Source organism: Tiliqua scincoides, chromosome 5 (genome assembly GCF_035046505.1).
Source record: "Tiliqua scincoides isolate rTilSci1 chromosome 5, rTilSci1.hap2, whole genome shotgun sequence".
NCBI lineage: Eukaryota > Metazoa > Chordata > Lepidosauria > Squamata > Scincidae > Tiliqua > Tiliqua scincoides.
In genome coordinates this window covers 39,547,450-39,571,359 of record NC_089825.1, presented here as the reverse complement: position 1 = coordinate 39,571,359, position 23,910 = coordinate 39,547,450, and the positions used below count along the sequence as shown (strand labels likewise).

Below are 23,910 nucleotides of genomic sequence, written 5' to 3'. Positions count from 1 at the left end.
CTTCAGTAACCTTTATTGGCATATTAAGAGTTTACATATTGCCATAGTCTTGAACTCTGTGATTCAATGTCATACATGCATCAACTTTTATATCTCCATGGGACAATGGGCAGCAGGTGATTCACAAATCAAATACAGGTATATATATGTGTGTGCATGTGTGTGTCCCTCATATCTGCTGGTCCTATATCCATAGATTCACATGTCTGCGGTTCACAAATCCTCCCATCATGCAAATGACTTATATAGTCTCTGACTGCAGCCCTCCTGTCGGTGCAAATACTGCAAATGCTGACAGGAAGAAGGTTGGAGGACTGAAAACAATGTGATGCTTATTATAGAGTTCATAGAGCATAGTATTGCTTAGTACTGACGTTTGAGGTAGTTGAATGTTAATGGTGATCTGATGCAATTCCCCCCCCCAGCACATCAAATTTAATAGATATCCTTGCAGATGCATTTTCTATAGAACTGCATTTTTCTAATACTGAAAGATGGCTTTCTTGAAACAGAACATTTTAAACATCAACTCAGGTAAAAGAAGGTCCAGAAGCCTTGGGTTGAGTATATATTTATAATGACAATGTTTTGTCTGAGCCAAGGGTTGTTATATTTTTCAAAGACGCTTTAGATAGTGTTTTCAACAACTGCATTCAATCAATCAATCAACAGTATTTATATACCGCTTTTCAACTAAAAGTTCACAAAGCGGTTTACAGAGAAAAATCAAATAACTAAATGGCTCCCTGTCCCAAAAGGGCTCACAATCTAAAAAGATGCAAATGAATACCAGCAGACAGCCACTAGAACAGACAGTGCTGGGGTGAGGTGGGCCAGTTACTCTCCCCCTGCTAAAAAGAGGAGCACCCACTTGAAAAAGTGCCTCTTACCCAATTAGCAGGGGATTAGCATTCAGGATCTGACTGAAGTACAGCTAAATATAAGGAGGATTTCAGGAGAGTCTTACTGTGAAATAACAAAAATTTAGTAGGTTCAGAGAATGTCATAGGCTGCTTTTCCAATAAAGCTTCCCCAAGCAGTAGACACAACTATCAATAAAACCCATTTTAAAAAGTCATATCTTATAAAACCAGTACAAAGAAATACAAAACAAAATGGAGGGGATGTTAATCTATTTTGTTATTCGGAGTTCTGAAGTGAAGACTTTAATTGTCTTTTCTTCTCTCTCAAACAGAAGTTCTTTTATTGCAATTTGACAAAAACAGGTTCACACTTCCAGCACAAATGCAGAGTGAAGACAGATGTGACAGAAAAAGAGTACTTACAGAGGCTCCCTCGGTTGCTGGTGTGAGACAAGCTTTCTCCTAGCTTCACAACTTGACTGACAGATGTACCAGTCAATTAAATTTTGAGGGTATCAGGTGAATTATCCATCTAAAAAACTTTTTTTAAAAAAATTTCTGCATTCAGGCTTAGCCATTTGCCAATCATTTGAATACAGAACCTGCCAGATTTCTGTAGCCACTTTATGTTACAAACTATCAGGTTTGCTGCTATGTTGTCAGAATTGGCTGCAGATTACCCATGAAGGGGAGATCCAAGACTCGGAACAAGGGGTGAGTCTACACACAGAAGACACAGCCAAGCCTGGCTTCCATACATACATACACTACTACTTATCCCCAAGGGTTTGAAGCACACTGTAAAAAGGGAGACAAGGGGAGGCATATCTGTGCCTCATTAAATACCAACATCAGTGCTACAACTGTTGCCTATACTGAAGCATCAGCCACTTTAGAAGCTATGTATCTGTTTAGCCAAACACCTGGTTATTTCAATATTTTGAATGACCCACAGGCTACTCAGAAAAATGAGACCTCTTCCTTTACTGTGGAATTCTCCTTACAGTTTTGCTCACAATGCATTCCATCCACAGAATTGCTTGGTGCATCCAAGGGAATTTTGTCCTTGTGTTTTCTGAACACTGGATCCCGGTAAACTGAGAAACGTTTTGCAACAGCGGAAAGTCTGAAAATCAGCTTTGGAGATGGCCTATTGAACAGAAGATGACAATGGTTCCAAGGGGCTTGCCTTGGTGGTGGCTACATCACTCTTTGAATCCAACTCTGTATGGATCCCTGGCTTTTAAACCAACCTAGATCAACCACATCCACAAAAAGCAGCACTCTGATCATTGCCTAAAGCACTTTTCTCCAGTATTTAAGGAATGAAGCTGCTACTGAAGTCAACCTGACCTTAGCTGAAACAGGTGCTCCTCCTAATAACACCCTAGAGGGCTGTTTTGACATTCCACCTGTTTTCCGTCCTCACTTCAGTTTATTTTGGCTCTGAAATGAAACATTCCTTCCAGTAGGGGCTTCTTTGTCTGTGTGGTTTTGTTTTTGTTTTTAAATTCCCATATCTTTCTTTTAAAAAGGGCCACTTTTAAAAACCCTTCACTTAGAAGAAAGTCTTAGTTTCTCAGCAGAACTTATTGCTGGTGTACCTGTCACATAGGTGTGATAGAAGAGGGAGGGTGTTGCTGAATTCCAAGCAGGTAGCAATTAAACAGGCCTGGAAAGGAAGAGAGTTGCACTGACAGATCCAAGCTCCAGAAGTGGTGCAGCCACAAAGGAAAATCCCCAAGGGCTCCCCAGAGTTTTCATGCCACAGAGTCTGTTGCAAATACAAACCACCATCACCGTAGCCATTTCCCCCTAGCCATTCTTTCATAAATAATACAACTCCACAATCTATTTCAAGCCCTGGTAATGGATCCACTGTGTCCTCTTTTCAATACTGCAAGGCACCAAGCCTGCCTCCCCCAGCAACCAGGCATTTCCAAAAGAGTGTTTGGTTACTGCCATGGTTCTTTTTCCCAACTGCTTGCCCCAGGTCTTTTGGTGTTCTCAGAGAAACTGGTGCATGTAACTGACTCCTTCATTCACAGCCCAATCCTATGCATGTATTTACCCCTAGGTAAGTTCCATGAGTTCAACAGGACCCACTCTATGGTAAGCATATATAAGATCTGCAGCCTCGGGTGCAATCCTAACCACATTTACCTGGGAGTAAGCCCCATTGACTATAATGGGACTTTCTTCTGAGTAGACACACATAGGATTGGGCTGTAAAGCTTGCAGATATGCTCACTAGGGGCCCAATCCTATGCAGGTCTACTCAGATATAGGTCCATTATAGTCAATGGGGCTCACTCCCAGTAAGTGTTGTTAGGATTGCAGATTAGGAGAGCTCACCAAACAAACATGAACCTTGGCAGACACACGGCCAGGCATCTCCAGGTTGGGCAGGGAAAAATTGCTCCAGGAAAGCCCAGGCAGCTTCTGCCACTGTCAGTCAGTGTCTACAATCCTGAGCTACTGGATGAAGGTCCGACCCGGCATCAAAGCAGCTTCACAGTCCAAGCCTATGCATGTCTACTCAGAAGTAAGTCCCATTGTGTTCAATGAAGCTCACTCCCAGGAAAGTGTGGTTCGGATTGCAGTCACAGAGCCCAGTCCTATGCATGCCTACTCAGAAGTAAATCCCATTACAATCTATGAGGCTTACACCCAGGAAAGTGTGGCTAGGATTGCAGCCTGACTTTAAGCCCAAGACTATGCAGGTCTACGCAGAAGTAAGTCCTATGGTAGTCTGAGGCTTACTCCAAGGTAAGAGTGGATAGGATTGCAGCCTTAGGCTCTCCAGGTGGGACTGGTGAAGAAGGAAATGAGAACCCCAATGCACTAAGGCACTCACCTGGATGGGATGGGATGGGAAGGGAGGCGAGACCCGCTCTGCGCTCTCCAGTCTCCCGAGGCGGCGCAGAAACACGCACAGCGCTGACCTGGAATCAGAAAGCAGCAGCCCACCGGCGTCGGGCTCAGCCAAGCGCAGCCGAGGCAGCTTCACCCGAGCAAGGCTCCTCCGCTCCAGCGGCAGCAGCCGCAGCGTGGGAAGGGGGCGAGGCATCGATCCAGCCCGGCCCACCGGGGCTTGCCCTGCCTCGAGAGTTCAGCTGCAGCGCCTCCTCCGTCCGTCCGTCGTCGAGAGCAGGAAACTGGGGCTGCTTGGAAGGTGCGGGGGCAAGACGCGCGCAGGAGGGAGAGAGCCAGAGCTCGTGACGAGCACCTCTGCAGTCCTAGCCACACTTACCTGGGAGTAAGCCCCTTTGACATAAGGGGACTTACTTCTAAGTAAACATGCCCAGGCTTGGGCTCAAGGTCAGGCTGCAATCCTAGCCACACTCACCTGGGAGTAAGCTCCACTGACATAAGGGGACTTACTTCTGAGTAGACATGCCTAGGCTTGGGCTCCTAGTCAGGCTGCAATCCTAGCCACACTAATCTGGGAATAAGCCCCATTGACATAAGGGGACTTACTTCTGAGTAAACATGCCCAGGCTTGGGCTCTTAGCCTAAGAACTCTTTTCACCTCTCCCACCCCTATCTTTTAGGGTTGAAAATGAATCCTGAAGCGCCATTATTGCAGCTGCCCATGAGCATGTGCAGAGTTTTCTTGCTATTGGATCATTACAGCCAATCTAGGATCAAGGGGAAGGGCTTCCAAGCAGATTTGAGCCTTCACCTCCATTGGGTTACGCGTGAAGGTGACTTAGAGCCCAAACCTATGCATGCCTACTCAGAAGTACCAGTAATTTCCATTCCATTATAGTCAGTAGGGCTTTCTCCCAGGTAAGTGTGGATAGGATTGTAGTCACAGTGCCCAATCCTATGCATGTCTACTCAGAAGTAAGTTCCATTATAGGCAATAGGGGTTACTCCAAGGTAAGTGTGGATAGAATTGCAGCCTTCAACTCCCAGTTCTAGCCAACTTTCCAGTGTGGATGCAGCCCCAAGGTAAGGAAACAAACAGCCCCTTTCCATGAGGAGACCTCCAAGGCTGTTGGCACACCTGCATCCGTGCTGGAAAATTGGAGAGGATTTCACCCTTAGCTTGTGATCATTTTATAGAACACTTGTGGTTAGAGGCTGGGAGTTGAATGGGTATGGAGCCTAGTTTTTCAAGAGACCATTATTGTCCAGTGGATTGTTATGTACTGGGATGGCTCTCTCTCACACAATCCAGCGCAAGGTGATCTGTATTATTTATTCTTTGCAGAATTTTTTCTGTGGGTGGTGGGTGGGATAGTTTTACAGAAAGGATTGTACCAGTTTATTCTGAATGCATGTATTCATATGTCCATGTAAGCCCTCACAAAATGCAGATCAATGAATTCAATGCTTGTAAGCAGCTATAAATTGATCCCAGCTACAGCTAAGCAAAGGAAATATTTTATTTAGTATTTTGAATGGTAAGTTATGCGACTAAAAACCCTACTCTGAAGCCCTGAGTAAATGATATGAATTTGTGTATTTTATGAAAACAGCTTTTAAATAGATGTCATTTGATAATTTGTTTTCATAACAATGTCTCTTCTTTCTCCAAAAGTCTCAAAATGCACATTGTTTATTTATAGAGTGCCATAGATGTACATGGTTCTTTACACAGACTGAAGGCCCAATCCTATCCAATTTTCAAGTTGTGGTGGAGCTACACACCGATGGGGCATGTGCTGCATCCTGTGGTGGTGGGGCAGTCACAGAGGCCTCCTCAAGGTATGGAAACATTTGTTCCCTTACTTCAAGGCTGCATTGCAGCTGCACCAGTGCTGGAAAGCTAGGATAGGATTGGGCCCTTAGAAGCATGGGTAGGAAAAAAAGCCTTTGTGAGATGTGCACTTATCAAAAAAGAACTGTCAAGTGGCATTTGATTAAGCATCTTAGGATTCTTGTTTCCTACATACCTCACAGAAATTCAAACAGGAAGGCTAGCACCTGAATTTGATAGTGAATTTAAGAAAAGCATTTTGAGAACTATAAGTGGCTCAGGAACACAAAAATACAAACATAATTTTGAATAGAAGAATACCAGATCCGTATCTAGTCCTCATGATCCAACTTTGAAGTTATGGATTCTCTTCCTTTCAACCCATTGCAAATAACCGGGACAAATTTCATTCAGTGGAGCAAGTGTAGGACAAAATACCTCTACGTGATTTAGTTACAGATTCAACCTTTGCTGAAAGACTGGGGTTGCAGTAAAGTCAGGCTTAGGTCTTTGTGTTAATCGGGAGGTCTGCTTTCATGCTGTAATACACATGCAGCTGGATCAAACATAGTCAGACCCATGAGGTTTTTGTAGCTTGAGGTTATGCACTTTGACTCATGGCAGTTCTCCGAGGTCTTAGGCAGAGAGCTTTGCAAAAGCCTCTAACCCAACAGCTGTTTAACTGAAGGTGCAGGGGAATGAATCGGGACCTTCTGCACACCGTGCATAAATGTTGTTCTTTTCTGTTCTCATGCATCTGCTGTGCTTGCTGCATGAACTGGTCAGCTGCCATGTTCAGCATTCATTTTGGACAGCAGTAACATTTGACCTCAGGCTTTTGTCTGTTTTCTTCCTTTAATTTAACTTGGAATCCCCATGCTTGATGGAGGTCAATGAGTAATGGTTGCAGAGTACCTTCAGCAGCAATTTTTCCTCATGCACCTTTCACATACATGGTGCTTTACAACAGTTGGGTCCCTGCCCCAAGAGGCTTGCAATCTAAAAATAGTCATGAGGGAGACAATAGAAGAAGGGGTGAGATGTGAAGGCCGGCATAAGCAGGGGAAGAATATTCACTTATTGCATGTACATGGACTTGGGCCTGGGTGCAGTAGAATTTGAGGCCTCAAAGTTTGTACCTGTGGCTTCACAGAGCTGTTGGATTTGACAGAAGTCAGAGAGGAGATGTCAGCAGGTGCTTTGGGTGTAAAATCCAGGCCTTGAAGGTAGCAAGGCGAAAGGACAGATGAGGGAGCAGGAGACCTTTGAACAGTTGACTGTAGTGGAGCTGGAAAAGTGAAGGTGTAGAACTGAACCAATTTTGAGTTCTCTGCATGAAGCTTTGCAGCTTCTTTTATGCCATTCCGGGTTAGGCTGCAGGCATTCCTGCTGAAATCTGTAGGATCCATTTTATTAAGAATCCCCATGCAAGCTCCTTTTTCTTTTCCCTGCTTCTATAATTTGCAGTTCCACGCCTGCTTATGACTACAGTGCAACCTGAATAACCTTTAAGGACGAGTCACAATAAGCTTTTTCAAGCCTCTTTGTCATACTGCAGCATGTATATTTTTTTCTCTCCCTTGATCCCTTTCATAGCCTGACAATTACCCCCCCAAACTCCTTTATAATTGTACCACATTTTGCCACTTTTCACAGTACGGGAATATCCTGAGTAGTAGTAGGAAGTACATACCTTATGTCAAAACTATCTTTGACAGCTGGTCCCGCCCCTTTTTACTGGAAATCCCGCCCCCTAAGGGGGTTCAAGTGACCCCTCAAACAACTCCCCCCACTGCCCCCCACCACTGGGGAGGGTTTTTGGGGCACCCCGACATTTGGTTTGGCGGGAAAAGGAACCCGTCAATAAAAGTGTGGGAAAGGGGTTCATGTGACCACTCAAACAACTCGCCCCGTTCCCCTCGACCGCTAGGGAAGGGTTTTGTAGCACCCCGACATTTGGTTTGGCGGGAAAAGGAGCCCGCCAATAAAGTGTGGGAAAGGGGTTCATGTGACCACTCAAACAACTCGCCCCGTTCCCCTCGACCGCTAGGGAAGGGTTTTGTAGCTCCCCGACATTTGGTTTGGCGGGAAAAGGAACCCACTAATAAAGTGTGGGAAAGGGGTTCATGTGACCACTCAAACAACTTGCCCCATCGTCGCCGACCAATAGGCGCAGGTTTCATAGCTCTCAGACCACCGTGTGGAGCCAATGGGAAAAAAGGGGGAGTGGGAACAGGTCCGGACATGTCCTTGTATTTAAGGCACAGGTCCTTTGGGGGGGGGAGGGAGAAACCTGTTCAGCCTTTTGCTGTTGCTGCTGTTTCTGCCATGGCCTCCCCTCTGAAAAGCTCACCCGCTTCGCCTTCTGAGACCGAGACTCCCCAGTTGGAGTGCGAATCCCCTGCCGGGGAGGAGAGTGAAAATCACACTATGGTGGTGGTCAAGATGGAGAGCCCCGAAGAAGAGAAGGAGAACGTGCCGCCCTGGGAGACCCTGGACATCCCTGAATCGCCTAACACTAGAGCGGCTAGATCAGTGTTTGAGAATCTTCCCTACCGGGCTTCCGGCTCTGAGCGATTGATGGATTCTCCTCCGAGGAAGAAAAGCCGCTGCTGTGAAATCGATGTCAATGGTGAATTTCGTAGGCCGATACCTATGGAGCTTCTTTTTAAGTTGGCTTGGGATGAAGAGACTGTGCGTTTTCCACCAATTGGCTGTGACTGCGGGTTTGTGTTTTACCACTCGGTGTCCGAGTATCCTAAGGCTGCAGCAATTAAGATTGCGCAGGTAACATTTTTATATTTATGGTTGATCGTCATTGCATCTGTATTAATGGACTAGAAATTAAGATTGTTTTTTTGTTTTTTTTAAAAAAAGGAGAAAGAATGTCCCGGATCTCCAAATACCTGGAAGGATCCACGAAATCAAGAAGAAAATGACTGTACAAGTTTCCGTGAAATTTTAGGCCTTCAGAAGACCCGGGTGGAGCATTTCACCCCTAATTGCCGCTCAGGCGCTATGAAATCATTGATCAGAGCCGCATTGTATGTGATTCTTAAGCATTGCTATAAGGGGTATTTACTTGACTGCTGCATAGGATGTAAAATTAAATCCAAGAAAGAGGAAGCCCACCGTTGCAGACAATGGAGTAATTTTGATAGAATAGGATTCTTTGAAGTTGTGTGTCAAAGAATCTACCTGAAGGAAATTCTGAACACTGTGATTAATATAGCTTACAGTTTTCGGTTTTTGCATCTTACTGCCACAACCGTTGATTATATTTTAAGCCTGTTTGCTAGCATGAATATCTTTCCTGACCCGTTGTCTTGGCTTAATACATTGGTGAATGGGGAGGATTACACTTACCTTGACTATGTTTATATTGTGGTTTCTAAAAAAAAGTATCAAAAGTTTCTTGCAAGAGGGCACTGCTGTCTAAGTGTTCATGACAAGTGAAGGAGATGCAAGAAAACCTTTGTATGATTTTTAAAAAATAAAATAAAATGGAAGACCCACAATGTATGTTTTTTGAGGGGGAGGAGGGTGGAATGAACCAATAGGAATAGGGTTTCAGGAACATGTCTGGGCATGCCCTGGCATGCCCCTGTATTTAAGGCCCTGGCCCGAGTGTAAAAAAAATAAAAAAATAAAAATGGAGACTATAGACGGGCAGTGCTTGGGTACAACTATCAATTTTTATAATGCTGTGGATCCGCGTAGTAATTCACTTGAATGGGGTACACACATGGATGATTTAATTGGAAAGGCCCCCTTGGAGAGTGAAGAACCAGAGCCCTGTATTGGACCTCCAGAGGGGGTTTTATACAGGGGTAGTTCTCTGCCTGACAGCCAGGAAAGTGAAGTGGATTCAGCACCCTATTGGACACAGTCCACGGTAAGCAAAAAAAAAAAATAAAAAGTGCTGTTTTTTGGGGGGAGGGGTTTTCGATATCGGGTACATGGGGTGGAGTGGTAATATTTTGCATTTTTCTTTTTTTAAAAAAAATCAGATGCGGGAACTAGATGTTGCGCCACTAGATTGGTCGGCTGATGGGGATACCAGTGAAGATATCTGGAAAGTCCCGAAGAAGACACCGCAATGGTGTCCGTGCATGTCTGTATGTAAAATTTTACGGGGGGGGGGGGTCTGAAATATAACTAGACACCTTGATCACTGAGGGGGGGGAAAAAAATGTGTGAGACATGATTTTGTTTGTCTTGTCTAGGAAATTGAAGAGGATTTTGGGCGCATGACTCTCAGTGAGCCGTTAGGCTGTTCGTGCCTCCCTAAAAACCCGGAGGAGGAATGAAAATAACTGTGAAGAAGAAAATAAAACAGAATTACGTTATCTGATTGTGCGCGTTTTTGTGCTAACTGGAGCCATGGAAAAGCATGAGGAAATTTTAAAAAATATATATTATACACCTGGGGCAGTCGGGAGCTTTGGAGGGGTAAACACGCTCTTTCGAGAGGCCAAAAAGCAAAGTAAATCTCTGACTCAAAAACATGTTCAGGACTGGCTTGCAGAGCAAGATGCTTACACACTGCACAAACAGCACCGAGTACGATTTAAGAGAAACAAAACGGTTGTTTCAGGAATGGATGCGCAGTGGCAGGCTGATTTAGTGGATATGCAACAGTTTTCTAAGTACAACGCGGGACACAAGTACATTTTAACAGTGGTGGATATACTTTCCAAATACGCATGGGCCAGAAGCTTGAAAGACAAATCAGGCAGGCAGGTGGCAACCGCTTTTCAACACATCTTTAAGCAGGGGAGAATACCTCGCAAATTGCAGACTGATTCTGGTAAAGAATTTCTAAACCGTACTGTGAGAGAACTATTAAAAAAACACGGCGTACATCACTTTGTTACAGGGAATGAGGTCAAAGCTGCGATCGTGGAACGTTTTAATAAAACGCTAAAATCGAGAATGTGGAGATTTTTCACAGCTAACAACACTTTTAGATACAAGGAAGTGCTACCGCAACTTATAAGCAGTTATAACCACACAGTGCATAGAACGATCAGGGTTCGACCTGTGGATGTGAGCCACTCCAATGCAGGGGCTGTCTGGAAAACAGTGTACGGAGACTGGGTTAGAGGGGGAAAAGAGGTTTCTGTGTTCAGAAAAGGAGATCATGTGAGGATCTCAAAGCTCAAGGGGGTATTTGAAAAAGGTTATGAACAAAGCTTTACCACTGAAATTTTCATAGTCAACCAAGCCAGCAGCAAGGGGAGAAGACCTGTGTACAGCTTAAAAGATTACGAGGGGGAGAGCATTGCGGGGACTTTCTATCCTGAAGAATTACAGAGAGTGAGGGCCAGAGAGGATAGGATTTACAGGGTTGAAAAAGTTCTAGCTACAAGGGGAAGGGGTAAGAAAAAGCAACACTTGGTGAAATGGTTAGGGTGGCCTGACAAATTTAATAGTTGGGTCGCAGACTCTGAACTGTGTACAGCTAAGTAGAGAAGGGGGAAAATGGCGGAAAACGATTTTTACATCACCCTTCCTAGCAACGCATGCAATAAAATATTTGATCAGAACACCAGTGCTGCCTTCACGATCCGGCTGGCGCGCTCCTTGGATCTGCCGGGGGAGTGGGAAGTGGGGTTAGCAGAGATACAATACCCTCACACCTGGGACACACTCACAGACGATAGAAAGTTTCAAATTGACGATGGCAGGACAGATTGGCTATTCACTCTACGGAGGGGATATTACGCTTCAGTACCTGACATACTGGATAATATGAACAAGGTAATAAAGAGTCATATAAATCCACCACCTGATACATCTCTGACCTATGATTCTGTGGATAGGAAGGTCTATCTTATTGCCCCGTCGCTTCACAAAATTGAAGCAGAAGCGGAACTGTCTCATATATTAGGGCTGGACACGAGTTTAACCACCAGAAAATCAACCTTCACTGCGGATATTACAGGGGGGTTTAGCACCCTGTATGTTTACACAGACATTATAGAACACCAGGTCGTGGGGGACTTTTATGTGCCTTTGTTGCGATGTGTTCCTATTCGCGGTGAGAACGGTGAACGAGTTACGGTGACTTATGATAGACCGCACTATGTCGGCGTATGCAGAGACCATATAGACAGCATCACCGTGGAGATAAAGACAGACCAGAACAAAAACGTGTCATTTCGTTTCGGCAAAGTGGTTGTGAAGCTACACTTCCGTCCCAGGAAAAACAGGATATTTTAAAAAAAACATGGTCCTTCTAAAACGCTATGGGGACCCAGCCCTTTTTACCAACTACTACAGAGTGCAGGCTGGGCACGGACTTCAAGGATTTCATGGAGCGCCTGTTATGTATGGAGCGGGGGTCGGAGGCATATTCCGAAGTCTTTTTCGAAAGGCGGTTCCCCTTTTGAGGAGGGGGTTAGAGATTATTAAACCGCACATTAAATTAGCTGCCCGCAATATTACCCGGGACGTGGTTGGAAACGTTTCTCAGGCCGTATTGAATAAAGTTATACCACAGAAGGGGTCAGGTCTGATGTACGTGAAAAGAAGGAAAGCGGTTAAACGAAAAGCATCACGAACGCTGCTGACAGGACCACCCCGTCCCTTTAAAAGAAGGGCTAAAAGTCGAAGGACTACACAGAAGAGAAAAGCTCGGAAGCCGAGGTGCAGAAAGAGAGTCCTCTCTAGAGACATATTTTAAAAAAAACAGCCATGGCTTTTATTCACGGATGCTCAGAAGAGTGTACAAAATCCGAACTAGACCTGTTTCAAATACCCCCTACGCAGACCAGCATTGAAGGAAGCGTTTATGTGGAGGTGCCTCCGTTGACGGCTGTGACGGAGTCTTCATCATTGGAGTTTTTCATCGCGGGAAATGGGGAGGATTATTTGGATTTAAACAACACTCTACTTTACTTGAGGTGTAAAATTGTAAAAGAAGATGGGGGTAACATTGATCGACAGGCAGAAGTGGCGTTGGTGAACTACCCTATCGCTTCCATTTTTAGTCAGCTGGACGTAACCCTGGGAGACAGACTCATTAGTCAAAGCAACAACTGCTATCCCTATAGGGCTTTCATCGAGTCTGTGCTAAACTACAGCGAAGATGCACTTTCCAGTCAGTTCTCTGCAGGAATGTTTTACAAAGACACACCTGGTGAACACGACTCAGCGGACATGGATGGGCAAAACCAAGGGTTTATTAAAAGAGCTGGACTGACTGCTGAAAGCAGAAAAATAGAACTCATGGGTCATCTCCATGCGGACCTCTTTTTTCAAGAAAAACTGTTGTTAAACGGGGTGGATGTGAAAATTAAACTCACACGGAGCAAAGACAGATTCTGTATGATGACTGATGACGCAAATGTCAAATACCGGCTGAAGCTTTTGACGGCGTCACTGTTTGTAAAGAAGGTGAGAGTTGCCCCGGGGGTACGGCTGGGGCATGCTGAAGCTTTGCTTACAGCCACCGCCAAGTACCCCGTGGACCGTGTCAGTATGAAAGTGTTTAGTCTCCCGGTGGGGAGTCGCGTTAGTAACCAGGAGAACCTGTTTCTGGGACAATTGCCAAAGATGGTCGTGATTGGCCTGGTGGACAACGATGCTTTCAGCGGAACCTTCAGCAAAAACCCGTTTAACTTTAAGCATTATGACATCAATTTTTTTGCTATTTACCTGTCGGGGTACCAAATCCCAGCAAAGCCGTTTCAGCCAGACTTTCAAGAAGGAAGCTGTGTGAGGGAGTACATGAGCCTGGTACACGCCTCTGGTAAGCACATGAAAGACAAGGGGCTGATAGTCAACAGAGAAGACTATGCGAGGGGGTACACGCTCTTTGCCTTCGACCTGTCCCCTGACCAGGAATGCGGCGAGCACTATTCCTTGATCAACACGGGGAACCTTAGGGCAGAAGTTCGGTTTGCCAGGCCCCTCCCACAGACCGTTAACATGATCGTCTACGGGGTTTTTGACAACATAATTGAAATAAATAACCAGAGGAATGTTCTGTTTGATTATATGTGACATGGACACTCTACAGTTAACGCGGCTGCTGTCCACTGACCCAGCCACCCGTAAGGTATTCAAGGGAGTGTTTCCTTGTGACCGGCTTCCTAAAGCGAACCAGCTACAGAGACCTGCAGGGCTGGTGGTCAACACGGACCCTCATGATCGACCGGGAGAGCACTGGTTAGCTTTGTACCTGTCAGAAGAAAACCGGGTAGAGTTTTTTGACTCCTACGGACATCCGCCAGACCATCCCCGATTCCCCGAGGCAATCATGGATTTTTTAAGAACATGTGCCCCTGTAACGACATATCAAGCAAAGCAAGTACAATACCCGGACTCTGCAACCTGTGGTTACCACTGTGTGTTTTTTCTGCGTCAGCGGTGTAAGGGGCTAACTTTCAACCAGATTCAAGAACTCTATTCCGATGATTTGCTAAGGAACGACCGCATGGTACTGCTATTTGTAAAAAAGAAGCAGAACATGTCGCGACTAGCCCCCCGGTTTTTTTATCAGTCCCAAGCTTGTGTGTCATGTAGTAAATTTCATGGGCATGGTTTTCAATAAAAAAGATACCCCTCTCTGAGGGGGGGGGTTTAAAAGAAAAAAAAAGTCGAAGCAGCGTATTTTTTTTAAAAAAGTGCTTTTATTTTTTTATAAGGTCAGCCATGGTACAGAACTAGATTGTCTCTGCTTTTTAGAAGATCTTCTGGAAGACTTGGGGGTATGTTTTATTTCCGTCATGGGGCTGGGGTTTTTCAAGTGGTCCAAAGAGGTCCTGTTTCCCGGGTTGCCGACAACCGTGGATGGGATATTTAGTTCAGCCATTGCCTTCAGAAAGACATCCCATCCCTTAGGGGTGCGCACAGCTGGCAGTGCGTGGATTTGTGTGATTCCTTTCACCAAGTCCAGCATGTTGGAGCCAGGGATAGTTTCCCCTTTGTAAACAAAAGCCCCCTTTTCATTCCACGAAGAAACAGACTTGTTTTGCAGCATTTTGTTTAGTACTATCTTCGCAGGGTTTTTATATCTGACAGATAAACTGTCCAAGACTTCATGATATACCCTGTCTGGAGCTGGAGAGACATGTGTTTTGGTTGTTGTCTCAGCCGGATCTGCAGCCATTGCTGCTGGTAACGACAAGGTCAGATGTCCTTTTTCAGATTCCCCCTGTTTCACATGAGTTAGATATTTTTGAAGCAGAGCGGAATATTGTTTTGCCTTTTCATATTCCGTTAAGTCCCTTCTCTGTAAAACATTTCGCATGTCAGCATCTAAGGAACTGAGGGCTGTAGTTCTTATGTTTTCTTCTCCTGAGGAAGGATTTTTCAGTTGCTCTAACTGGTGGCTAGGTACAAGGAACATTTTTTCAGCGTGTTCCATCAACGGTTACGTAAAAGCTCTGCGACTAGGGGGAGAGCTATGCTTAACAAAGGAGCTAGAAACCCTCCAGATTGATTTACCAGCTGCTTCTTTTTTCTTAATGATAGCCGTTTATTACTCAGTTTTCTGATGAGTGAGCGGTTTTTTCTCAGTTGAGAAATCTGACTGCCAGATAAGGGAATGTTACCTTTTAAAGTGTTGAGTGCAATTTCTGAGATAGCCGAGACGAGATCGTGAGGAGCCGCGCACAGAATGGCTTTTCTCTGTCGCGGGGGGGCCTTGATAAGCAGCTGTAAAAGGGGTAGATTTCTTCTCACGCAGATAGACATGTTGCCGTGAGGAGGACGCACTTACATTTGAACGCCCTAAGGGTTAACTCATTTGCTTTTGTAAAGGGCTCCAAGTTTCTTTTTTTTCATAGTGTAGACGGCCGGCCAGTCTGGTGGGAAAAGCCCCGTCCTCAATCTGTAAGACTCAGGCGTGGAAGCGTTTAAGTCTACCATCAGATACCCATAAGGTTTTGCGGTAGCATCCTGAAAACTCTCTAGAAAGAACTGAACGTTTCCAGGGTACATCTGGCGTGCCAGTGTAACGATCTGTAGTTTGTCCCTGGGGTTTTTGAAGAGCACCATGTATTTTGCGTTTAAGGTAATGGTGCGATTGGATTTTCCCTGAAAGAAAATGTTCTGGGTGATGAAAAATATACTTAAATTATGGTGATGTACATACTTGGTAAAAACATCAGCTATCTCAGTGCTGGAAGAAGCAGAGGCCATGAGGTCATCCACGATAACAAGATTCACTTTATTTGGGGGTAGTATTTCATCATCATTAAACGTCACAGGGAGCCCCTCTATAAAACATATGTGGGGGTACTTCTGAAGGAGCTCCTTATACATAGGCTGCCAGCATGCATAACACCATACAATATTTTCAGGAACAACAGAGAGCACAGTACGCGCGTGATCCAACATGTTTTTTATAAAATACGTTTTCCCGCAGTTGCTAGGCCCTGCTAAAATGGCCGAAAAAGGGTGTTTCCACCGCACATCCATCTTAATACCCGTAAGGGAGAGTTCTGAAGTCTTTCAGAAGGACCCTCTTATCATATACGACCCTTAGTGTCTTTTTCAGACCGCCTGTTTCGATACGCCACATCTTTTTATTTCTCAGAATGCCCCTCTGCTGCAGAACAATTTCTTTAGGTCCCGTTCCATAGTCCAGAACCATCTGTTTCAGACTATTGAAATGGACCCTTTCAGAATTCTGAGCGTGGAGCGTAATGCCCTTCACTCTCATGTAAGACCTCGCGGAGGACAGTCTCAGGCCGTAGGTCTTTGGACCAGCTGACACAAACTCTGTGATGCGTTCATTTGGGGGAATCTCATTTGTCAGATCCCCTAAGTAGTCTCCTAGGGGGGGACGCCAGTCCCCCTCACGATGTACAAAGATCACAGAATCTGTGTCATGGTACAAGCACCTGTCACCCAACTGATCCAGCAAGTTGTAAAGTTCTAATCGCGCGTATGCGGTTGTAAAAGCCCCTATTAGTACATTTGTTCTACCGGACCGTGTGTACCTGTCTGATGAATTTCTCCAAGACACAGTGATTGCCTCGTCGTCAAGAATTTCAAACCCTGAAATCTCATAGGCAGGTGAAAAGGCATACTCCAGAAGCTGAGTAGGGTCCCTCACGATGGTGCTGTTCAGCAAGTTAGAGCGCTGAGCAAATTTTCCCCACAAAGAATTTAAAAACAACTTTGCTATCTGGCGCTTTGCGGGGTTCACCGCGATCTTTTGGGGGCGTAATTCAATGCCCTCTTTTTCACGATAATCAGAGATATATTGTTTCTTTTTCGCCTCATCCGTGCACCACGAGGGATAGCCCGTGGCTTCTTGTTTCTGACGTAGATGCATTTTAATGTAACCAGAAAACAACTCGTCAGATTCGCCAGGAAAATCCCATATCTCTGAAATTGCCAAGACCCTGTACCCCTTTTCCAGGGCTTTCATCACCTCAAAAGTGCACCATGTGCCTATGATGGCGCGTTCCTCATCAGAGTGACGGCAGGGTTCCTGCTGGCTCGTTTCCGCACATTTCTGGCACAAAGGGAACATGAGCTTCCCCCTCAGCCTAACCGGTAATACAGGGAAAAAGAGTCCTCTCGGGGGGAGCACTTTCATTTTCACGACACCAAAATAGCAAGACAGGGGCTTAAAGTTCTTGGTGATAATTTCAGGATGCCCCAAAGGATATTTCTTTGTTTTGTTTACATAAGGGTACAGGCTCGTGAAGTCATAATAACATATTTCCTCCCCCTCTTTGGGCTTGTAATAGAGGGTAATGGCATTTGTTCTCCCACCAAACAGCGCATCTCTAGGTTGCAGAGGTTGCGGAGGGTTTATTTCAGATAGAAACGCTTTAAGCGCTGCATCGCCGGCTAACATTGCCCTCCATTCGTGTTCCCAAATGGTAATGATCTCAAATCCCATATCTTTGATCTCATACTCCCTACGCTTGGTCTCATAATAAAGCATACGGTAGGTTGTGTTCCTGAGGGGGTTTATTTCCGTATCCTTGTAACAAATGGGACAGCCGTGATAAAAACACCCGTAAAATTCAAAAGCTATCGGTTTGCCCCCAATCACTGCGTAGCCATCCAGATAATATTCTCCTGCTTGAAATTCTCCCCCTTTCAGAGCGTGTCTGATCTCGATGGATTTTTTATGCTCCAGATACATCAGCCATTGTATAGCCGCAGAGGAAAATCGCTTTTTTATCAAGTCGTAGTTGTCCCATGGTAGAATAGCAATGGCATTGCTTTCTAAAAACATGTATCTAAACATGGCCATTGCGACGCTAGCTATGGTTAAGTATTGAAACGGATCCAGCCCGTCCCTCCCTTCCGATTTAGTCATCTGCAGGATTTCATCCCTGAACAACATACAGGCCTTCCTCAATATTTTTACATCCTGTTGGCAGTAATGCGCTAGCTCTTTCTGGAGATTAAAAATGCTGGTCTTATTTTCCTCATACCACGTGAGAAAATCTTTTTTCTCATCAGGCATCATGGTATCATACCCGTAAAATTTCGGGTGGGGGAGAGGGCCTTGGTAATCCCAGTTTTCAGCAGTGTTAAAAAAGTGGGGAAAATATCCTTTACAGCCCTCAAACCCCAAAGCCTTGGGAAGTTTCCCAAGCTTCATGGGGAGGAAGTTTAAGCTGTCGATAAATTTTAATTTCAATTTTTTAACCGTCACGCACATAAGTTTACCTCCCTGTACAATAAGTTTCACATCCATCCTTTCCTTCACCAGCTGGTTTAAGATAAAGTAGCTATCATACCCCTTTGCATTGTGTGCCAAAAAGGTGAATCCTTTGAACTTTGGGGAGATAAAAGTTGAAATGAAGTCTGAAAGACAGCCTTCGCCCTTAAACTCCCAAGTTTTCCCTTCCTTTGTCCCCATCGCGTATATATAATTGGGAAGGTGAATTCCTGTCTCCTGAGTACACTCAAAGTCAAAAAAGATATACTTGTCTGAAAGTTCAGGTTCCCTAAGAGGGGGAATGTAACAGAGATGGCCAGGTAAAGGAATACTGAGACACTCCAAGCACTTTCGTGGCTTGCATTTGTGTCTTTTAGCGACATAACCCCCACATTCTTCACACAGCCGTTTAGAGAAGCAGTCAATCTCTTTTTTGGCTGCTAACTTTTTATGGATATTTAAACAGGTCCGAGAAGGGCATATCAGTCTGCAGCTTTCACACTGCACCTCCACCTCCCTGGTACACTGCCTCCGTAAACAAAAACGACAGCGAAACCTACAAGTGTGTGTATGAGCATAAGGAGTTCCACAGATGGAGCAGTAATTTCTAGAACCAAAGAATCCTTTCATGTTTAGAATACCATAATAATGTTCATCGTGTAGCAGTAGAAAGTAGGACTTATCATGTATAAGTGGGCCCGATCTGAAAATTTCCCAGCCTTTATCACCATATAGGACAACCCCTATATTCACTTGTAAATACCTTTCAAATCTCCTCAGGTCTGATAGTAGTATTTTTTTATCAGGGGCAATCCCAACTGCTGCATACAGCTGTCTTGCCATCTGTAATAAATGAAAATCAGTATACCCTTGGCCATTTATGATTGCTAAGAGACTCCCCCCAAAGCAAAGGTTGCTGTCCTCATTATTCAGGTCAACAAGGTGTTGTCTTTTCTTTTCTATGATCTTGCTATAAAGGACAGTGCTTAACAGTCTTCGACCCCTTCCACCCCTGTTTCTGATAACAGAAACAATGAGACGCAGCAGACCATGGAGATGAACTTCTGCATTGCTCTGAATGAGATTCCCTATGTTAGCAAAAAATGATGCGGCGTCCAGAGCATTGATGTGTCTCCTCAAGGAGAAGAGGGGGTTATTTAACCCTTCTCCTTCAAGACGCAGTTGTACTAAATCCGAAGGATGTATTTCGCTACGTAATTCTCCCAATAAGTCCTGAATGTTACTGATTATGGCGTGTTCAACCAACAGGGGGTTACTTAAACGCTCCAGGTTTACAAAACGGAAGGAAAAAGTGTATCGGGAGACAGGTAGTCTCTGAGCATGCCATTCCCAGCGACCCTCCCTTTCAAGGTAGACTCTTGGTTCAGGCTCCTCCTCCTCCTCCCCCCCTGTAGTGTTCATGGTGGAATAACCGCTATCGGACACACGGGTTCGATTGGAGGAATACCCACTATCAGAATGGTCTTCAACCATATCAACACCAACATTTGGTGCAGGAACAGGTGACCCCTGGGGGATGGGAGAAAGTCCTATATCATCATCATCCTCTGAATCAGAGGAGTCCTGTGGGAAGCCTGCCCCAAACTGATTCACCCCTGCATCAAGTGGAGAGCTGTGTGGTGTCTGGCTCAGGTCCCCCTGCAGACTCTCAGGATAGATTTGGAAGTTTTTAATATTTTCTTGAAAAGAAACAAGCATCTGTTTGTCAAGCCCCTTGCCCTGAAACAACGAACACCAGTGCTTTTTTAGCTCTGAGTTCCAGTAGCTAAGCTGAGCTGAGAGTTTTCTCTCCTTCTCAATAACAGAATTCATACACTGATTCAATAACCCCCCCAATTCAAAACATTCATCTGGGTCAAGGTTTCTGGTTTTCTTCTGTTTTTTCTTCGGAGCAAAATCTTCAGATTCACTTTCAGACAAGGCAGCAGCAGGAGGACGTTTCCGGTCAAGGGATGGTCTCCCTGTAGGTGTGACAGTTCCTAGAAGGAAAAGGCATAATTTTCTTTTACTGAATGGGGAGACTACATAACTGAAATAGGCAATTTATTATCATAAGAACAGACCATAGGCCCCCACCTAGTCCTACACCCTGTATCTCACACTAGGTAAAAAAAGAGACTCCCTTGCATAGTCCACTTCTAAAATCCTGGCTTGTAACCCCCAGTGGATTTTTTCCCCTCTTAAAGGCATCCAGTCCCAAGGAGTAAAGAAATAATTTTTGGCAAATTTAGTGGATAAATTTATACAAGTGGTTACCTTTCTGGTTGGGAATAGATGCTGCATTAGAAGTGGAGGGCCCTCCATCAGCTTTTATTTGAAGAATATTTTGCACAGGCACAGTATTTCCTGAATGTAGAAAAACTATATTTTAAAATCATTTTCTTTTAAAAATCTGACATTCCTAGGAAAAAAGAGGCATCAGATTACCACACCCCAACCCAATATTAATTTTATTTTTTAGTTTATATAGGGTGGAAATGGAACAGCTGATACCTTTCTGATTCCCCGCTGTTGAGGTACTAGGTCTTGGTGACATGGGAATGTTTCTTTGGACCACATTACCAGGTGCTGGAGGCATTGGCCTTGGATTTCCTGAATGTAGACAAACCAAAATTTAAAAGCGCTAGAAAATAGTGACATAGGATTTTCCATCAAAAATATTCCTATTATGTAATTTATACAGGTAGTTACTTTTTTTGTGACTGTCCAGAGCATGTGGTTTGGACGTGCCAGGCTTTGGACTCAATGGAGATTTTCCTTGGGGTCCACTAACACCTGCTTGACTTTGCACAGACACAGTATTTCCTGAATGTGGAAAAACCAAAATTTTTTTTTTTAAAAAAGGCCTAGGATTACCTCCCCCTGTGCTGGATTTTGGTGACCCTCTAGCAACTAAAAAAGGCCTAGGATTACCTCCCCCTGTGCTGGATTTTGGTGACCCTCTAGCAACTAAAAGGATAAAAGGAAAAAAAAATGTATCGGCATATAATAAATAATAAATAATAAATAATAAAAAAAGATTTTCCTTGTTATTAATCATAAAAAATACCTCTTTTAAAAACGCCCGAACCACCACCACCACCACATCTGGCTGTGAGAGCTGAATCAATAATTCCTTTAGCTGAAATGATCAGAAATTTAATTTTATATTAAATATTTATAAATGGGCAATAAAAAAAAGGGGAGCAATAGCAGAATTTTTACCTCTTTTGAAAAGGGCGGGGGATGATTCTCCTTCAAAACAAAGAAATAAAACAGAAAAAATAATTATGATTATATATAGGATATCCACTTTCATGATTTTTAAATAAAATATGAGGTAACACATACCAGAACTGGAAGCTGAGTATAACCCATCAGAACTGGGTGGGGGGGTTAATCTGGTACTTGAAGGAAGTCCTACAGTTTTTTGTTTTTTTTAAAAAAATAAAAATGAGTAGGATCACTTTACTTATTTTAAAAAGAAACTTAATTAAAAAATATGCACAGTTTTACCTTTTCGAAATATGAAAGTCTTTTTCATACAGTCTGAATTGTCACCTGACTGGCTAGGGGGATCTGAAAAAAAAGAACCATTTTGAATTGCTCAATATTCAGAGGAAATAAAAAAATAAAAATGGAGACTGAACAAATACCTGGTTTAGCAGTTGATTCCTGCAGTGCCCCCAGAAACAGCACTAAATTTGAAACAGAAGAAGACATATAAATGTTTCTTGTAGTTTTAAAAATAATAGAATACTATTATTTAAGATGATTCTCACCATCAGATTCCTGTGAAATATTTGGTTCATCTTCCTCTGACATTCCACCAATCAAACAATTTTTTTTTTTGCACTGTACACCTGGAAAAAAAAGACAACATTTTTTGCCCTATGGCCAAAATTCAAGACAGACCCTTCATCAAATTGACACAAGGGGGCAGTCAAATTCCATGGGAAAAAGCAAAAGTCATGCACCTCACACAAAATTCAACACCTGAAAGAGAGAGAGACAGCTAGGATTTTTTAACTCCTGTCAATATTAGCCCCTGAGCACATACAGAGTGAAAAATACAAACCTTGAATAAAAACAGTCTGACATACAGATTCTGATAGAGAGAAGCAATATTTAATTCTAACAGATTCACACAGGCCCTTGCAGTGTTGGAAAATGCTCAAAACATTCCACCCCCTCCCTCCCAAAAATCAAGATTTCAAACAATTTGCACTGACCACTTGTAAAGTGTAAAGGCACACAGGCCCACATTGAATAAGAGAGGCCCCTGCTGACAGCCCCACACCACCCACCTGCCCACCCCTCCACACACACACACACACACACACACACACACACACACACACACACACACACACACACAGAGGCAAGTTTCACACAGACATGTTGGTTGGCATAGTACATTCATACAAAATTATGCAGCCAGCAATACAGATGTAAGATTTTCTCAGACCAAGAATGCCCCAGAGCACTTGCAGTCTGACATACAGATTCTGACAGAGAGAAGCAATATTTAATTCTAACAGATTCACACAGGCCCTTGCAGTGTTGGAAAATGCTCAAAACATTCCACCCCCTCCCTCCCAAAAAATCAAGATTTCAAACAATTTGCACTGACCACTTGTAAAGTGTAAAGGCACACAGGCCCACATTGAATAAGAGAGGCCCCTGCTGACAGCCCCACACTACCCACCTGCCCACCCCTCCACACACACACACACACACACACACACACACACACACACACACACAGAGGCAAGTTTCACACAGACATGTTGGTTGGCATAGTACATTCATACAAAATTATGCAGCCAGCAATACAGATGTAAGATTTTCTCAGACCAAGAATGCCCCAGAGCACTTGCAGTCTGACATACAGATTCTGACATAAAAGACATACAGATAGATAGAGAGAAGCAATATTTAATTCTATCAGGTTCACATACAAATTCCAAGGCAAGGAGAGCAATATGCTTACCAAATGAAGTGCAGCCTTCTATTTTTGGAAGATCTACTGACACACACAATAAGGTGTCCCCTTTTATAGGAAAAATCTCTGTACCCTCACATCTGGACATTCCAATTAGTTTTTTCTTCCCAGGCCCATACAATAAACAAAAAATGATGGTAAGTTAGTATGTTTTTATTTTCACACCATAAATCTTAAAAGAAGTCACGTAAAAAACAGACCCCAAATTCTGTTTCACATGTCAAAAAATTTCCAAGTTATTGGAATGCAATCATTCAGGATTAACCCATTGACCTGTATCTGGTTTTTGCACGTGTAAAAAACCACACAGGTCAAAAAATTGATATATTTCGAAGTTAATGGAATGCAATCATTCAGGATTAACCCATTGACCTGTATCTGGTTTTTGCACGTGTAAAAAACCAGACACAGGTCAAAAAATTGATATATTTCGAAGTTAATGGAATGCAATCATTCAGGATTAACCCATTGACCTGTATCTGGTTTTTGCACGTGTAAAAAACCAGACACAGATTCTGATTCCCAGTCTCATGGAATATAAAATAGCTGAAATTGTTTTCCCATATAAAAATGTGTCTGATCAGCTTCTGATTTTCAGTCCTTTTTTTTAGTGTAACCCCTATGTGAGCAGGTTCTATTCTCCCATGCCCCCCAAGCCCATGTCTTCTAAAATTCAATTGAAATAAACCCC

The 23,910-nt window shown here is 43.8% G+C and overlaps 2 protein-coding genes across 2 annotated transcripts; one reads left to right on the top strand and one right to left on the bottom strand.

Moving 5' to 3' along the window:
- The first annotated feature begins 12,270 nt into the window (after positions 1 to 12,270).
- LOC136652220 (uncharacterized protein F54H12.2-like) lies at positions 12,271 to 13,581 on the top strand. Its single transcript, XM_066629150.1, has 2 exons — positions 12,271 to 13,254; positions 13,420 to 13,581. The coding sequence occupies exons 1-2, from the start codon at positions 12,271 to 12,273 to the stop codon at positions 13,579 to 13,581; spliced, it is 1,146 nt and encodes a 381-aa protein (XP_066485247.1).
- A 4,295-nt stretch (positions 13,582 to 17,876) lies between these two features.
- Positions 17,877 to 23,759, bottom strand: LOC136652219 (uncharacterized). The gene is made up of 12 exons (XM_066629149.1): positions 23,208 to 23,759; positions 21,997 to 22,077; positions 21,871 to 21,912; positions 21,731 to 21,793; positions 21,566 to 21,634; positions 21,440 to 21,469; positions 21,285 to 21,350; positions 20,927 to 21,040; positions 20,729 to 20,827; positions 20,492 to 20,581; positions 19,264 to 20,214; positions 17,877 to 17,947 (listed from the first exon to the last, which is right to left on the bottom strand). Exons 1-12 carry the CDS (start codon positions 23,305 to 23,307, stop codon positions 17,877 to 17,879), a joined length of 1,776 nt encoding a protein of 591 aa, XP_066485246.1. The 5' UTR covers positions 23,308 to 23,759.
- Between the last annotated feature and the right edge of the window lie 151 nt (positions 23,760 to 23,910).

What these genes read in the sequence shown, in the direction of transcription:
- LOC136652219 (XM_066629149.1), bottom strand. Translation starts at nt 23,307, where the DNA reads ATGTCCAGATGTGAGGGTACAGAGATTTTTCCTATAAAAGGGGACACC. An exon ending in GGAATCAACTGCTAAACCAG is followed by an intron (nt 21,794 to 21,870) that starts GTATTTGTTCAG and finishes CTTTTTTTTCAG; the next exon opens with ATCCCCCTAGCCAGTCAGGT. An exon ending in ATACTCAGCTTCCAGTTCTG is followed by an intron (nt 21,470 to 21,565) that starts GTATGTGTTACC and finishes TTTGTTTTGAAG; the next exon opens with GAGAATCATCCCCCGCCCTT.
- LOC136652220 (XM_066629150.1), top strand. Translation starts at nt 12,271, where the DNA reads ATGGCTTTTATTCACGGATGCTCAGAAGAGTGTACAAAATCCGAACTA. An exon ending in TGTCGGGGTACCAAATCCCA is followed by an intron (nt 13,255 to 13,419) that starts GCAAAGCCGTTT and finishes TCCCCTGACCAG; the next exon opens with GAATGCGGCGAGCACTATTC.